General features: G+C 37.5%; 1 protein-coding gene across 8 annotated transcripts in view; it reads left to right on the top strand.

The window, feature by feature from the left end:
* Positions 1-17,323, top strand: part of LOC117210085 (sn1-specific diacylglycerol lipase alpha) — a 53,245-nt gene that overhangs the window by 28,424 nt on the left and 7,498 nt on the right. For 7 of the 8 annotated variants that reach the window (XR_004488039.1, XM_033452737.1, XM_033452736.1 and 4 more), the window contains 11 exons: positions 4,805-5,016; positions 10,515-10,619; positions 11,083-11,269; positions 11,589-11,673; positions 12,178-12,506; positions 12,989-13,184; positions 13,982-14,170; positions 14,439-14,729; positions 15,465-15,694; positions 15,835-15,858; positions 16,580-16,712. Coding sequence is in view for 7 of the 8 variants with exons in the window: in XM_033452737.1 (XP_033308628.1) it covers positions 4,805-5,016; positions 10,515-10,619; positions 11,083-11,269; positions 11,589-11,673; positions 12,178-12,506; positions 12,989-13,184; positions 13,982-14,170; positions 14,439-14,729; positions 15,465-15,694; positions 15,835-15,858; positions 16,580-16,712 (1,981 nt within the window). In the remaining variant the exon portion in view is untranslated. The remainder of the gene's footprint in view (positions 1-4,804; positions 5,017-10,514; positions 10,620-11,082; positions 11,270-11,588; positions 11,674-12,177; positions 12,507-12,988; positions 13,185-13,981; positions 14,171-14,438; positions 14,730-15,464; positions 15,695-15,834; positions 15,859-16,579; positions 16,713-17,323) is intronic. The other variant, XM_033452739.1, reaches the window with a different exon arrangement.

The following is a 17,323-nucleotide window of genomic DNA, read 5'->3' as shown; positions in this document are numbered from 1 at the left end:
CGAGAAAATTCAGCAAGAAAGATAGAAGCTGGCGAAGGATTTAAATCGCTTTACGGCAGAAGTACGCGTAAAAATTGATGTATAATGTGAGTCGTAACTTGAGCGCCGTATAAACATTTCGCTATTTTAATGCATGTACGGTAAAATACGTGGATCTTAGAATGCCCCTCGTGCGTCTATATACAGGGTGTCTAATATGTAATTCGTAGCATAATTTGGGAAGATATGATTCTATGACAAAACAAGATTAAAAGAGTACGCTTAAATTTCGTCGTTTAAACCTTCGGTTTTCGAGGAAAATGAATCTGAGGATTTATTAAAATAATACCACCGTGTTTCATTGTGCCTCTGCTAACAAAATTCCATCCTACATTGTGTATTTATTAAATTTGGTAATCGACAGCATAACTGCAAAACAAATGTTTAGTTTTTAAGTAATTTAATTAATTAATTTACATATCGCTGTCGCCATACTTGATTATTCATTACATTTACTAATTGATCGCACAGGGAAACAGGAACATTCGCTTTTTATTCACTTTTTAAGTAATCTAATTAATTAATATACAGGCATTGTTTGGACGTGTAACGTATGGTAAAATTTGTCAAACGAAGACTACCCGCTCGCTAAAATTAGCTCCAAGATAATTGGAAGTGCAAGAATTAACCTGTTAAATTTAAACTCTGCAATTACAGCAAATGTAACAAAACTTTCGAGCTTTCAACAAAATTTCTGTCATATTTTTAATTTCCCTCTGTTGCGTAGTACTAATTGTGCCATCAGTTGCAGACCACCCTTAGACTCGTGTACACGAAAAAAAGACACGCATACACGAACATGCTGCACGGATATGTAGAAAAGTTGTGCGAGCCTCTTGATGCCAACGCTACTTATCCACGCAGAAGTACGGGCGTAACCCCTCTAAATTTCCCCTAACCGCGGCTAGAATCGTATACGTTCATCTTTCTTTCTCTTCCTCTTCCGCTTTCTAGCAGTCTTTCTCGCGTATTCCTTCGACCTGCTTGTTACCACGATCCCTTATCTTTCGCACAATAGCCCTTGCTCTTTTTGACTGCGCGTGGCCTTGAGCAATGAACTCGAAAACCCGCAGATCGATTGGAGGGAACGAAAAAATACCAACTGGGATCTTGAGTTAAGGGAAGAAACTTTGCTTCACCACCAGAGTGCTAATTGACCAAGATCTACGAGATTCTTCTTATTTAACAGAAACTCGAGTGATGATTTAATCGAGTGACAACTTACTGCCGCTAATTGGAAGACTCTGAATACGAGAAGTTCGTGTTCGAAGGAAAGTTTTATGTTTGTACGTTCGAAGAGGAGACTGGTTATATATAAAAGGAATGTTTGCTCGTTGATTTTTAAACACCAGGATATTTTGCAACAAGACTCTTTTAATGAAGATTTAGAGCGTGAAACGAAACGTGAGAATATTACTTCACTTTTAATTATTTGTTTTAACGAGTATGATTGGAGTAATATTTAATATCATTTAGTATCCCGAAGCTTTAGGATAAGATGAAAATTTAAATATCTCATTTGAGAGAATTTCGATTTATTCCCATTAAAAACGTGTAATTCGAACGTATTTAATGAAGCTTCGCTCGCGCCAAAACTAATTGTTACAGATTGTACGCGTCATCTACAAGCTATTAGCAGTTTAATAATGGGTCGATCTCGAGTAACAATCCGCGTCGTGACACGTTCATTTTCCACTTTGGCTGCGGAGAGATCGCATTCTGAAGTGGCTAGCAAACGGTGAAGTACTACGATCGGTCATATCCCTTGAGACCTGTATAGAACACGATGCACACGTTTCATTATTAAAGCACGGTTGTGTAACTCCATTCAGTCGCCTGGCACGTTTTACCTTGTTTCTTGCTGCCGCGCCGCTTTGAAGAGATTTCGTGAAATGAACGGCCCCTTTCGCCAGAGGCTTCATTTTTTATGCAAAGTGCTTCAAAGAAAGAGGCAGCGATTCTTCCAGCGTATTAAAACAGTTCCAATCTATAGTTATGCTTAACAAGCAATTTTCATCGAGTTGAGTCATTTTTATTTCGTATACTTGCTTTCTTTTCCTCGTAGACTTGTGATTTCTTTTCGTCAATTTTCTGAAAACGGAATATGAACATGAAAATTAATACATAGTACTTATAAGTTTTTGACGTATAAGAATGGAGAAATTTTTGCACATAGCTCACTTTAGTATCGTAAAATCGTAAGTAACTTTTATAATTCCATCAGTCGTTGAACTCGAAACAGGCCCAAATCTGATGAAGTGGAATTACGATCTTGACAACATAAGACCCGAATTTAATCTCTAAGATCTAGAAACTTAAGTCTGCAACAAGGGGAGATTCCGGGTTGATTCCACTCAGGTCCTATGACCCCACGGACATGGAAGCCGACATTTCTCTACTTTACGGATATGTGAGTCGAGGCCTTACAATCTTGGGGTGGTTCGGAACGCATTCCACGGGGGCAAGGAATTCCGATGGCGAAACTCAGATCCCACGACTCCGATGGTGGGATTCGATCCTCAAAATTTTACTTCCTCATATATATATATATATATATATATATGAGTTTCTGCTAACAGAATTTTCACTACGATTGATTAGGTTGACGTAGAATTCGATCTTATTTTACGTAGATACAATTATTCTACGAATATCGTAGACGTTTTATTGATTTATTATTCAAAGCTTTTAGTGCACATTAACGATGTCTCTTTGCAAATGTGCAAATACAGAAGTTCTCCGATATGTCATCACTTCTTTCGCCATCTTTTCGCAAATATACGGCCGTCTAATATGGTCGGAATTTTCGATTCACGATTTTGTATTCTGCGTCCTATTGTTCGTTGGTAATAATTCAGCAGGTTTTGTCTACGCGTCGCAGTATCGGTTATCGAGATTGCACAATGCCGTCCATACGCGGGAAATATTTATGAAGGCATCTTGGATCGATGGTCGAAGCCGATGAAAAATAAAATCGGCTCGTCGAACAGTTCGCCCTCCGTTCGCTAATCATTCGTGAAGGGGAAAGAAACAGGAAGAGGGTGAACGGCTCGAAGAAACGATGAAAAGTTCGTCCCATTTCGAACAGTAATCCTGGCATGTCGTTATCGAGGACAATTGCCATTTCGAGGATCGATGAGGGACAACGGAAATATATTCCGGGCAACGAAAGAAATATAATTCCGATTAATTGGCTTGGGATCGATACGAGAAAAGGTTTCAGACGAAGATAACGGTATCCTAAGATATTCGCGAAACAAATTCATAAATTTCAGTGAATTAGAATTGTAGTTTTTAATTTTACAGATCTGATTGAAAATTTTTAATATGGGGTCGTTAGATAGATACATTCTGGATAAGACTTTGAATAGCATTTCGCGTGTTTTAAGATTATTTAAAAGAATAATTCGTGTACCTACGATAGATGATTATCAACGCAAGTTATTTCTACAGAGCGTGATATTTTTCGTGCTGCTCGGTACCAGTTATGATCGAATCAACTTTCTTCGTGTTAAGGACGTCTTGCGTAATACTCGCAAACTACGTTGAAAAGAATTTAATTTAACGATTTATAAATCACGATTTCTTTTATCAAACGAACAAATCAAATTATTCTCCCGAGTATCGAGCACTATACTGCCAATAGGTTGAAGCAATATCGACGAATCAACTGTACGCGCGTTTTGTTCTTTGTCGAAATAATTACGCAATTACGTTATTCCGCGAAAAAGTGTGAAGAAATAATTCCCGATAATTGTTCGTATTGGGATTGAATAGAAGTTATTCACGGAACGATGGTGATTTAACGGCGCGACGTTGTGCGAACTTTGAGATCGACACCGACATTAATGTGGCTTCCGTGAGCGCGTTTTACTGTAGAACTGCGGATCCGCAGGTCTGAGGAAACTTACCCCTTTTGTAAGGGCGAGTTTACGCGAGAAAAGCTTCCCGAAGTTCCGTCAAGTACCAGACACAAGACACAATTACTCTGTGAAGTACGCCTCCGTCTCCCGTCGGAAGAGAAAAACTTGAAATATTCCAGCTGATATCGATTTAAGCCGGGATTAGGGAACTTTCACAGCAGCGGGATAACATCGATGTTACTGGAAAAATTATTAAAGCCACCAGAGCATTCTCGGTTGATATTTGTTCCCTTGTATTTCCTACTTTAAAAGTATTTATTTCGTCGAAGAAAAATGTTACGTAACGATTCCAATAAATACATATTTGTGTCGTGATTTATAATTTATTTTCATCGTATATTATTCGTAATTTCAGAAAATAATAATACGATGTTAAGGTTCTCAGATGTGGACGTATAATAAAAGTAGAAACTGTACTGATATTACTACGAGTGAAATAAATGTTTTGTGTTTACGATTTTGAAATAAAAGGCACGAGAAGGATAATATTCGATGTATTTTTCTTCTTATTGCAAATTTTACTGAAGTACGCAGGCTGTTCGTGTAAGCACGCCATAAATATTGCGCCGCGAGCCGGCAATGAAATATGGTACAGGCGAAATGAGTTTAGAGAGGGTTAGTAAATGTCAGATGAATTTTAGGACGTCTAAAACCTCGAAAACCATTTACGGATAGGTTTATATCTTTCGATATATTCTCTCTATATTACTATGTTAAACGTAGTAAAACTTGCCCTTCCGCGTAACTATGTCAAACATAGGAAGCTTAATAAAAAAAATGTACGCAAGGAAACTAACAATCTCTTGGTACCTTTATTAAAATTCTTATCGTTTCTGTTACAGGATGACAGTACTGAGCATCCTACTCGGAGTCCTCGATTGGAATCGCAATATTTTCTGTGTCTTTCTACTGTGGGAATACTTCGTGGGATACTTAGTCATTTTCGTGTTATCCATGATAGTAGAATTTTCCATCTGCTTTCTGGCTACAAGGGGAAGCATCCTGGACACTGCAGCCAGAGCTCCAATGCAATATATTCTCTATGTTCGACTTCGTAAGTAATTCAAAATTAACTCGCAAGTGTTACAATGAAATGTAGAAATGAAATGCAATAGAAGTGGAACGAGATACTATTTTAAATCGTACTTTAATGTATTTTAAGCCGATATGGGTCATAATTAATGGAAAAAGGGAAGATTGTATACATAAGCAGTAAAAATACATTGCAGAAGTTTCCTTGGCTTCTGCGCGCTACAGCTTTTATTAGAATTCTTTATAAACAAAGAATCGTGTCTTGTCGATTTCAGTGCTACCGGTTGTCTTCACCACGATTAGACGAGATATTTATGGTATCGAAACCCTAACGCAAACCAGTGCAAAAGAGAAATTGAAGTTGAAAATAGGTACACGTATGGTCGCGTGTGATTAATTTACTCGTAAACGAACGTATCCATCGCATAATGAAAGAACGAAAGCCTTTTAAGAAATGAAAATTTAATGCAAGTGCTGGTAACTTCTACGTTGGTATTCTGTGTACTACGTACCTGAAATCGTTCGCGTTTTTGTATTAGGAAATGATCATACCTGAAATTGAAAAATACGAGAACAAATATTTGCTGGTAGTAGCCGTAAAACGACACGTACTATATTACAGGCGTCAAGCGTCGGTATTGATAAAAGATTTTTTTGCCAAAAAGATATTGTCAATTTTAAAAAACGCGAAAAAGTATGAAATAACGCGTATTTTACTCGCATTTTATTTAGGCACATATTCATCCATGGTTAAATTACCCACTTACTTACTGAACAGTATACTAGATATATTGGGATCTTCAAAAATTGCAAAATGCCGGCAAATGTTTCTAATATAGCAATGCTTCAGCGCCATACTAAAAAACTACACCTCGTTTATATTTATATCATTCTAATTTCAACAAATTTATGTTTGATTGAATTAACACAAGGTCACCAAGAACATGTTTCAATAGTGGGCAAATTGAAAAACGCTGGTCAAATTACGCTCAATGTATTAATAGTATATAGGTTAATGGAACTATATATATACAGCAAGCTTGTCTCTAACTTAAGATACAATCGTTACAATTATTGACCTTATACAATTTGAAACGGAAATAAACTGTATATTAGTAGTATTTTTAATTTTCCGCCGTCTTCGAGAAGGTTACGATATATTTAGTACGCTGTTTAATAAGAAAATGGGTAATCCGACAATTGTCGTTTATTTGTCTAAATAAAATGCAAATAAGAAATTATTTCACACTGTTTAGCGCTCTTCGAACTCGGTAATATCACAAAATCTTTTATTTCATATTTTTCAGTGAAGCGATCAATATCGCGGCACCAACGTGAAATGACTTTCATTGTCGTTAACAAGACGCTAATTTGTTTCTATCTATGTATTATTTATTTCAATTCTAAATTCTTATTAATGAATAAAAAGTTGTATAGGCTGTCCAACCCCGCATACGAATAAGAAATAAACCAGCTGTATTCCGCCAGCGATATTATACTTTGAACAATGATAGGGAAGGATATTTCTATAACTTAATAGTGTGTCACGCATCATTTCGCTATGAAAGTAGACTTATGCCCGAAAACGAATCAGCAGAACGATGTTTCGTACAACGGAAACACGAGTTGAAGTTTATATTGCGAAATGCATTTGAAAGCGCTCGACCAGGCTTCTGTTTCGGAATCATCTCGATATCACAGAATTTGCAGAACAACGAGAGCACTGAACGTACATAAATGAAATCGGTGAACAACGAATTGTTTGCAACAACGATAGTTAACAAGCAACAAATCGGAGAAATTTTACAAACAGTACCGATCGGTGGTCTATCTCGGGAAAACGCGAAAGATTTCGTCCCGATAGCACAATTCAATGCTGCATAATCGATGAACCTACATAAAAATTAGATTTTTGCAAAAAAAAAAAGTAGTTTACAAAAAGCAAAAAGAATCATGCCGATTGGTCAAGTCGTTTCGAACAAATCTGCGAACATTCATGAAAAAAAATACATGTCGAATCGAGGTACCTTCTTTCTATTTCGAAGAATTTTCCATAAAAATTGGAAACCATCGAATTCAAATACCAAAATTGTCAGCCGTTAAGTTATATATAATATTCGATGCGGAAAATCATCAAATAATGGTATGCGAATCTGAATAAAACCATTGAATTTCAAAACGAAAACCGCTGCAACGTGCAATTTGAAACGGACCATGTATATCACTGAAAATGTGCAAGTCCATAGGTATCGAAAATTCCTGATTAATTTAATACGATTGGGAAATTATTCCTTACAGAGGTTGAAAATATTTCGAGGTCATTCTGCGTATCACGTTAATCAGGCTGTTGTAGATCAGAGATTAGAATTGTTAACGAAGCTTTTGCCCGGCGTCGGTAATCATAGGAATTAGATGGTAACCAATCTGGAGATACGTACCATGGGTTTCGTTAAAGGAAGATTCATCGGTGGCAACGCGAAGCCACTTCTCTCTTGTCGACCCTCCTAATTTTCGCAAAGCAAGGGCAGAATATTAATAAGAATCAAATTTTATCCATAGAATCCTGATCGTAATAAATGATCGTTCGCGAGAGCAGTGGTGTATAGATCGTCATCTCTGGGATTTCTTTCGAAATTAGAACAATTAAGTTGCTGCTACGATTTACTTCGCTTTCGTCATTTAATATTAGCTATTTATATAAATTTAATATCGAACAATGATATCAAATTCTTAATTAAATTTAACGCAAAATGCATAGTTTTGTTCAAATAAAAAGTATCGTACAGAATAGAAGAAGAAGAAAGATTGATTTATTCTTTCCAATCATGGTACTGTCTTTTCTTCGAGAGTCTATTTTAACAAGTATTTCTTCCACTCTCACCTTTCCGTCTGTACACTTTTGCTGCACAAAGATGAACGTGAAATGTTCTGTCTCCTTGACCATTAAAAGGAATAGGAAGTCGAGACGTTCCTTTCTTGTACTTTTTCCTGTTGGAGCGTCGCTGTTCAAGTGGCATTCTAATCGTCCATTATGCTAATGTAATGAATCTATTTTTTTGATAGAAATTCCAGTATTATTCCAGTATTAATCCAGTATTAATATCACCGCGTACCTTGCCAGCATTCGTGTAATTCCTTTCGCTGAATTTTTTCACAATATGCAAAATTTCCACCGGTTTGGAATATATTTGCAAGCTTGGGAAGTTCGATGAGTTTGGAAATTTACGTACTTAGAAGTTTCAGGGTTCGATTAGTTTATCTGCAAAGGCGAATCCGATGGAAGATTCGCAATATACCGATTTCTTCTTGAGAAACTCATTAAATTTCGCACACGTTTACGGAGCAAACTTTCCGGGGCTCTGCACGCGTTCTTAATTCAGGAAAATCATGTTCCATGTTTTTCTTCCGAAGTCTGCTGTATATCATTGTTAAACAAACTAAACTGCGATAAACGTAGGAAATCTGGGCAGATTCTTTACCGGGAAACAGAAAATTGCTGCGCACCTTTTTAGTCTCAAAATTTATATTTCTGCTTTCTGAGCGAGAAAAAATGTTGGAAATATCAAGGCGAAATAATACACAAACGTTTGATCTGAAAAACAGTGCGGCGGTCACATCCATATATATTCGATTCATCTCGTTATCCTCGATACATTAAATATAATACAAAATTCATCGAATAAAATTAATCGAAACATATTCGCGCATTTCTGTATTATACTTCCTAGAGAATATATAGCGCTCGAATATCTGTTAAATAGTTTCAAAACCTAAAGCTAAGGAAAATAAAAACTGAAATGTTCGATGCTGTTGGTTATTCCTTGAGCTTCATTAAATGAACGCGTATATCGAATTACTTAGGTATTAAATCGCCAGCAGATCGATTACATGGAAAGAATTGCACGTAGTTTTGGAACGTACGAAGAAACATGGGGCGCATGGATGTATGTACCAGTGTCCATGTATTAAAGGTTTTGGAAACGATCCAACTCGAGTCTGCTGTTTCTCCAGCAGATCTGGTGCATCTTTAGGAAGAATTCGATGGAAATTCCGATCACATACAGCTGATTGGTCGGATGCGTATAGAGTGCCAGACCACCGCCATTGCAGCTTGTACTTCTCTTCGTCTGTTTTGTTCCATTTGCTTGATCTGATTTCGATAGAAGACGGTGAAAATTAAGATAATAATGCCGTTTCGTATCAGTCGCAAACGTATATGTAAAAAATGTAATAAATATGATTAATGTAATAAATGTAAATGTAAAATATGAATGTAAGAATTTAAATGTAAAAATGGGAATATAAAATGTGAAATTCATATGTAAGATGAATATGTATAATTCATTTGTATCGTGGTAAAACAAACTTCGAGTAAAGGTCGAATTTTACATATAACTGAGATAAAAAAAAAAAAAAAAAACAGAAAAATAGAAATTTGTAAAAAGTCGACGTACAAAGTTTATCGTATTCGTATGTCTTTTAGGTTGCCACTAAGAAGACTCGATTATTTCGTATCGTGATTCAGAAATCGAAGTCCAACGAATGGAAAAACAATCTAAACGTTCCGAGCAATCTTCTCTTGTGCAATGACGTTTTTATTCGATTCGGCAAACTGTTTAGTCACTCTCTGATAATTTGAGTAAATAATTGTCAGAAATATAAATAATTCTTTGCTTCCTTTTTTTTAATTCTATCCGCCGTGTCAAGTCGTACCAGTGTAATCGTATCTGGTTAGCATAACGAATACAGTTATAATAAAACCGATTCTGACTCACATAGGAAAATCGTGTTCGTAGCTAATTAGGACGGACACGTTTGCTATTGTACGGAAACTATCGGAAGTAAACACATTCTGCAGGAACGTGCCATATCCTTTTAGGGAAGCTATCCGTGGCTCGATGTTCGAAGAGAAAGCATTGTCGATATCTTCAAACCTTATCCGGCGTGAAGCTACGGCATTTACGTCGACATATTTTTCTTTCATCGAAGAAATAGCAACGAACCGTGGTCAAGGAACAGACATTCACGAGACACTCGACTTCACCCGATTCAGATAACTTTTCTTCTTTTCCATCTTGCTGACAAATAAAATCAAACAAGATGACCATGAATATCTGTATGTTCTTACTGATTAAATCTAATAAAGTGTACAAGAAAATAATTTAAAAGTGTATAAAGAAATACAGGAAGAAGCGGTGGAATAATATGTAAATGTACGTAAATGGATATATGCAAAATATTAGATTGTCCGAAAAGTTTCTTCTTATGCACGAATAGAACGAAATGGATCATACCTAATTCAATAAAGTAATATAAAACAGAAATTGTTGTTCGTCTATTATCACCTTATGAAACGAAAGAAACTTTTCCGATAAGCTGATATAATAATAGTAAATTAGCAGACTGAAGTGCTTGAAGAATTCTACGATATAGTAAGAATACTTTCGTTTTGTTACAAAATTTTCTATTTTTGCTCCGGTAAGAAGAAAGAACTTAAAACTTTATCAAACTTTGTTTCAGTGCTTTTATTGGTAGAGACTGGCTGGTTGTGCGCAGGTATAACGTGGTTAGCGCATTTCTACCAAAGCTGTACAAGCATCGGCCAAGTGAAAGATGTAATGTTAGGTAAGCTTTTCGCAAAAGGTGTCCGACACTTCTAATTCCAATAGGAAACAGAAACGACATTTCGAATGAACGATGATACAGCTGCCAGAAATATAATTGTTCGGAAAATACAGAAGAGAAACTGATCTTATTCGTTTCTAATTTCCAATTTTGTACTTGTATCGTTGTTCTTTCGAAATAACGACTCGTTGTGCGAAAGGAGCTACGCTGAGAGAATTCTAGCTATAGTAAAAGTAATTTTTATATCAATTAAATCCCGAGGATGGAAATGATGCCCGTACTAACAATAACGCTCGCTTTAGTTGAATCGCGTGCGAATGAAATTCCACGACGCCGAAACGCTCTGTGAAATGTTGCGGTGGTTTCCACGGTATCTTTGTAATTGCATAAACCAAGGAACGCGTAAACATACTTGCGTCTGAAATCAGAGCAAACACGATTTTAGCTTTCATTTTCGCCGCAGGTTTAGTGGTATCAAATTGGTGCGTATTGGCGTCGGTGATGGTAACGGTGTGGTGCACATACGACGCTGCGGGTAGATCGTGGGTAAAAATGAAGAAATATCAACGCAGCATGAGGGAAGCGGAATCGAGATGCGGTAAATTGCATTACAACCGAAGCGGTAGCAGAAACAGAAACTGGCGGCAGAGGTAACAATTTACGACTTACGATTCTTATTTCACTTCTCACGCCCGACTTATTATCGTCTACTTCCACTGATATCTTTATCCCCATGTTACTTGATACGGGATAGTTAGTGGAGGATTGTCGAGTCTTTGTTCGCCTTTTAAAGTCCTTCTATCTATCATATATTGAGCAATATAAATAGAGTAAATAAATAAAAGTTGAGAGAAGATTAAGCAACAAATGAAACAAGTAAGATGATATAAATAATATAGAAAACGATTGGCGAATGAATTTAACTAAATTATGAATTTGACTAAAATAATGAACATTCGGTGCTTGTAGAAAAGTTATACGAGCGTACCAGGATAGCTGGGACAACAGATGCAGACTTTTATTCTGCTGCATGGGCAATTCCGATAGGAATCGAGTAAGTGTTGTCCGAAATGATACGCCTTCTTCAAAGATTTGCTTCAGGTCGGTGCAAGATGCTTGATCTCTTTTCTACCGAATTGTTTCAAGCAACATTATCGATTTGCATTTAACCGAGAAACGCGATGGACATTTCGACGTCAACTTGCATACATACATGTCATTATTTTCATTGCTACGTATAATGATATTCATCTGATGATAGCTATTCGTCGGACAGCGAGGTCAAAATATAAATTATTTTCATCGAATAAATTTGTGCTCTTGCGTTCTGTCTCTTTGAGCGTAAACGATCGAAGAAATAAAATTAAAGTTAATATTTTCGATAATATCGGTTCGTCATTTTATATTGATTTTATATTTTCAGTAACGATATCTGATGATCTAATTTAATTGCCGAAAATGTACTCTTTACAGTTGAAATATTTAAAAATACCGCAAAGCGTTTGCATCGATCTGATAGAAGCAGCCTAGATTTTCAATGAGATTGATTCCTCCCCAGAATTCGTTCGCAGACATCGCCAGATTATTGAGCGACTTTTTCCGAGACCTTGACGTGGTTCCATCGGACGTGGTCGCCGGTCTGGTGTTATTGAGGAAGTTCCAAAAAATCGAACGGGAACTGATAGTGAAGCAACGAAAGAACGATACGTACGAGTTTCTATCCGGTGTGCCAGTTACACCTCGCACTAAATTCCTGTCCTTGACCGAGGATGGTGATCTGGGCCACTTTCAATCGGCCATTCATTACATGCACTTTGCCCTCGCTGCTTACGGCTGGCCCATGTTCCTCATTAGCCATTCTACCGGTCTTTGTCAGCTTTGCACGAGGTAACGTTACCGTGAACGCATGTCGTGATTCCAGGTGTTAGCGTCAATTGATTTTTCAACGATGTTTCGCGCGATTACTCGACAAAATCGATCGAGTTTCGGTTTTCAATTATATTCACTATAGTTTTTACCGCGCTCGTTTCTCTATAAAGGAATTTCGCTCTGTTTTCTTTCCGTTCTCTCAGAAACAACGCGAGTTTCCACGAAATTCTCTTTTCCTTCCTTCGAGATTCTATCGCACTCTCCGATTACATTTTTATTTGTTGCAACATAAATTTGGAATTCGCTACGTCGTAAACGTTTACCCAATCGTAATCTCTTATTTAAAGAATCAGGATACGAGTCTCTCCACCAAAGTTGTTCGTCCAATCAATTAGCCGCGAGTAATCGGCACGCGAAGCATCTGGAACCGTTTGCATGCCCGGAATAATTTCTAGAGCGAAAACATCGAGGAAAATAAGATGTTTGGAACTTTGTGGCAGATTAAGATGCGGTTGTTTCCCGTGCGGCAGGCACGAAGACGAGGCGACCGTTGTGGAAGACAATTGTTGCCAGTGCAATTACGCCGCACTAAGAAAGATGGTTGACGTCGCTGAGGTGGAGGTCATTTATGCGACTTTTCACGTCGACGTCGGTGAGACGCCGTTCTTCGTCGCGCTCGATTACACGAAGAAAAAGGTTTCGCGCGTTTCCTCATTGATTCGCATGCATCGAACCGCGTTTGCTCGAGAAACAGCGAACACGAGAAGAATTAGAGATAGAATAGAGATAGGCCCTCTAGGTATCTCGCGATGCTCGTTCGCGACGATATTCGTCGACAAGCCGATCGAATTCTTCGCATAAAAGTTGCAATCTGCACCGCTGCGGATTTCGAGATTAAAGCAAACTGCGTATTTTGGCTGCTTAATTGTAGAATAAATGGTTCTCCTTTAGCGAGTTCATGAATTTTTCAATGGCTATTAAGCGTGCCATGACGGCGAACTTCGTCGCAACGACATCCGTGAGAAGTTACCTATTATAAATATATGTATAGCCGTATGTATAGAGTCATCGTGTGGGAATTGTAGTTTAATCCATAATGAATAAGTTACACCATTTTGCTTAACTCTGTTAAACTTCTCGCGAGTTTAATATGTATTTAAAAGTATCCATCTTTGAATAATTCAATAACTATTTGATAAAATACGATACCTGATTAGCAACGGAGCGAAACTAAGCGAAATTTAATTTCTTATCTCCCTTTATCCATTGAAAAATGAAGACTCGATATTAGTGTATGAAAGAAGACTCGAGAATTTTAACATAGTAAAGGAAGTGGATCGAAATAATGAAAAACCGATAGTTCGCCTCTTGTTAAAATTCCATAGAAAATTGTAATCCTCGATTTCTAAGATAGGGTTTAAAGGTCGCTTTATCCCGAACTCGAGCGAACTTGAGGACGGATAATTACCAATTTTCTGCTGCCTCTTTTCAAGGTTGTCGTTAGTATACGAGGAACTCTCAGCATGAAGGATGTATTAACGGACTTGAACGCGGAGGGTGAAGTGTTACCATTGTCACCACCGAGGGAGGACTGGTTAGGCCATAAGGGTATGGTCCAAGCAGCCGAATACATTCGAAAGAAACTACTCGAGGAAGAAATTATATCCCGCGCGCTTGCCAAGGTATTATATTTTGCCTTGTCGTCGCGATAAATGCAAATGCGTTATGTGTAAAAACTAACTTGAACGAAGCAATTATATTTTATCACCTTTACACGTTACGTCGCGAACAGCGTCAAGCTAAAAGAGTAATGCACCGAACACAAGAAATATTGCGTTTATTTTATTTAATAATCAAATGTTTATATTCGGTAGCGTTGTTTTAGCATTAAGCAGTTATTTCATGAAATATAATTTTTCTGATGGGGAACTGTTCAATTCTTTCCTTCAGGATACGTCGAGAGGGACCCATCAATTTGGTCTGACACTCGTCGGTCATTCTCTGGGAGCGGGTACAGCAGCTATCTTAGCGATTTTGCTTAAACAAGACTATCCTGACCTGGTGTGCTTCTCGTTCGCTCCACCGGGTGGTCTCTTGAGCATGCCTGCTCAGCAATACTCACAGGAATTTATTACATCCGTAGTAGTTGGGAAAGATGTCGTACCTAGGATAGGTCTTAGACAGATGGAGAGCTTAAGAGCTGATCTTATCAATGCCATAAAAAGGAGCGTCGATCCGAAGGTACGTACTTTATCGTGGGAGAAATAGAAAATACAGAACTCCTATAACCTTCTGAATAAATGGAATGTCAGTCACACTAAAAAGAACATGTAGTATCCTTTCTATCTTCGTCATCAGTTATTTTGTTCTTTTCCGATATGAAATTAAAAGAAAAATATAACGCTCCTTTCATGATACGCGTTACGATGATTTTTGTAAAATTTAAGAAATATACAAGAAACGTAAAGATATACGAAGGAAATATAAACGTTATGGCATATAGAATGTTAAAAGTGAAATGCGTATTACAACATTTAGAAAAATAATTCAGAGAATAAATACGTGCTTGCAAGTTTCATCTCTATCATTGTCCCTGAAAATATAAATTTGTGTAAACATCGACAAGCTAATCGTCATTTTTAAATTGTACGCATCAGCGTTGATCTACCCTAACATTTATACGTTCTGATACTAAATATGTACTTTCAACAGTATCAATAACCAACGACATTAAATTCCAAAATTCTAATAGTTTTACTATGACTCTCTTAAGTATTCCACACATGTATTACATAGTATCGGAGAAAATTTATAACTTTAGGGTTTTCCAGCTAATTTCAAACTTCAAAAAAAAAAAAAAAAAACGATATTTTACGCGCACTGCCCCAATATACATTAGCATCTACCAAGGAGAACGATAAGTGTTCCCGTATAATCGGGTAGAGTCTGCGCCGTCAATCGTAACGATCGTTTCAGTGGAAAACGATAGCGTGCTCGGTGATGTGTTGCGGTTGTGGTTCCACCCCTACCTCGGCTGCGAATTTAGAAGCTGGTGGATGTATCAGCGAGTATCAGAGAGACAAGGACCTAGCTCGTTCGCAGACCGTTGTTCCGAGCGACTCCAGCATCGCGTTGACATTGCACAGGCCTCTCTATCCACCCGGTCGAATCATACACGTTGTTCGACATCATCCCAACAAGGGAGAGTAAGTTTGTTTGTTCGTGTATCGTCGTCGATTTTATTTTAAGCATCGTTTAAAACGCAGACACGAAACGTTATGATGCAATGACTCTCGAGGAAGGTGATTAAGAGCAAATTTTAATGAAAGATGTTTTTCGTTTCTAGGAAAAAGTATGAGAGCCGTTGGAGGTACGTTTATCGAAAAGTTTGCATTTTCAGGGTTGCTCTGGGTAATTGCATCTTGGAGATGTGCCCGCATTGCCCCGCATGTGTTCCTCGGATTCGTATTCTACACTTGTTTCTTTCAAATCTATCGTCGCACATTCATGACTGTTTCCTGTCGAAGAAATTGTCGTACAATCATCTTTTATATCCATGTATTTGCATGATTGAAATCTATAGAGAACGAGTACACGATGTTACACCGCGCGATACGTAGTATTATACCTAATCGTGCACGGATTCGTGCACGAAGTAATTTTTTAGTAAGATTAATGGTGCGATCGTTTTCAAACTTTGAGAGCTGACTGAAAAGTGTTACGTTGGCTACCACGCGTTGTCCGGTTTAAATAGAAAATTTAACGAGCTATCCATAGATTTAAATTCTCCTAAACCTTCAAATTATTCCAATACTTTAGATCTCTAGAATTCGAACGCCGATACGTGCAAACTATTTTCAAACTTTGAAAACCATCAGACTACATCGCTTTATAAACGATACTTTAAAAATAACGTACATAGTTGAGGAAGTCATCCATCGAATATTGAAATCCGCGTATGCATCCAATTGCATGAATCTCACGTAGCGACTAGTGTCTCATAGAAGATTGAAGAATTAATTTCGTTGGAAAAAAAATTAGATCGTCGAAATTGAGCCGCACGAGCACAAGATCTCCTTCTTTTATTTCAGACAAATGTTACACAAACACGAACCGGTGTACCAAGCGCTTTGGGCAGGACCGTGCGACTTCGACGAGGTGTTGATAAGCCCGGTGATGATACAGGACCATATGCCGGACAATATGCTGAAAGCATTGAACAAGGTAAGCCAGACCGATTTGATAATTCGTCAGATAAAGAGGTCGCAACCGCCGGTTCGCCGAATGTCCTCGGTAAGGCTGGGTAATTACGAAATCTTGGAGGAAACAACGGACGAACTGAATCTGAAGGAAGAGGACAAACCTCAGAACGTAGTAATCAATATAGAGAGTAATGGACACGTGAAAAATGGAGATGTTGGTAGTGTGCAAACTGAAAGTACTCGAAACGTCGCGGAAACGGATAACGAGACTATTGTGGTCAATGTCGAGGTACACGAACAAAAGGAAACGAAGTCTGGATCTTGATAACGAGGTGGAGCTGTTCTATTGTGAATATCGATCCTTTCGCTGCTAATATTCACATTGGCGATCATATCTTTAAATAGAGGACGTAAATTGACACAGATAGTAGAAATTTTATATATATATATATATATATATATGCATTTTTTTTTTTAATCCTTTTATCAATTTTGTATAGTAGTTTTTACTGTGAGAGCAATATCATGACTCCAATATTTTCATTCTATGAAACATTCTTTGTAGAAGTTATATGTTATCGTTAGACGAATGATGTGGATATTAAGAGTGATAAAGGTATCACAGATTCTTTC

The sequence above is a fragment of the Bombus bifarius genome, unplaced genomic scaffold, assembly GCF_011952205.1.
Source record: "Bombus bifarius isolate JDL3187 unplaced genomic scaffold, Bbif_JDL3187 scf7180000008199, whole genome shotgun sequence".
NCBI classification, from domain to species: domain Eukaryota; kingdom Metazoa; phylum Arthropoda; class Insecta; order Hymenoptera; family Apidae; genus Bombus; species Bombus bifarius.
This window is presented reverse-complemented; position numbering and strand designations above follow the sequence as displayed.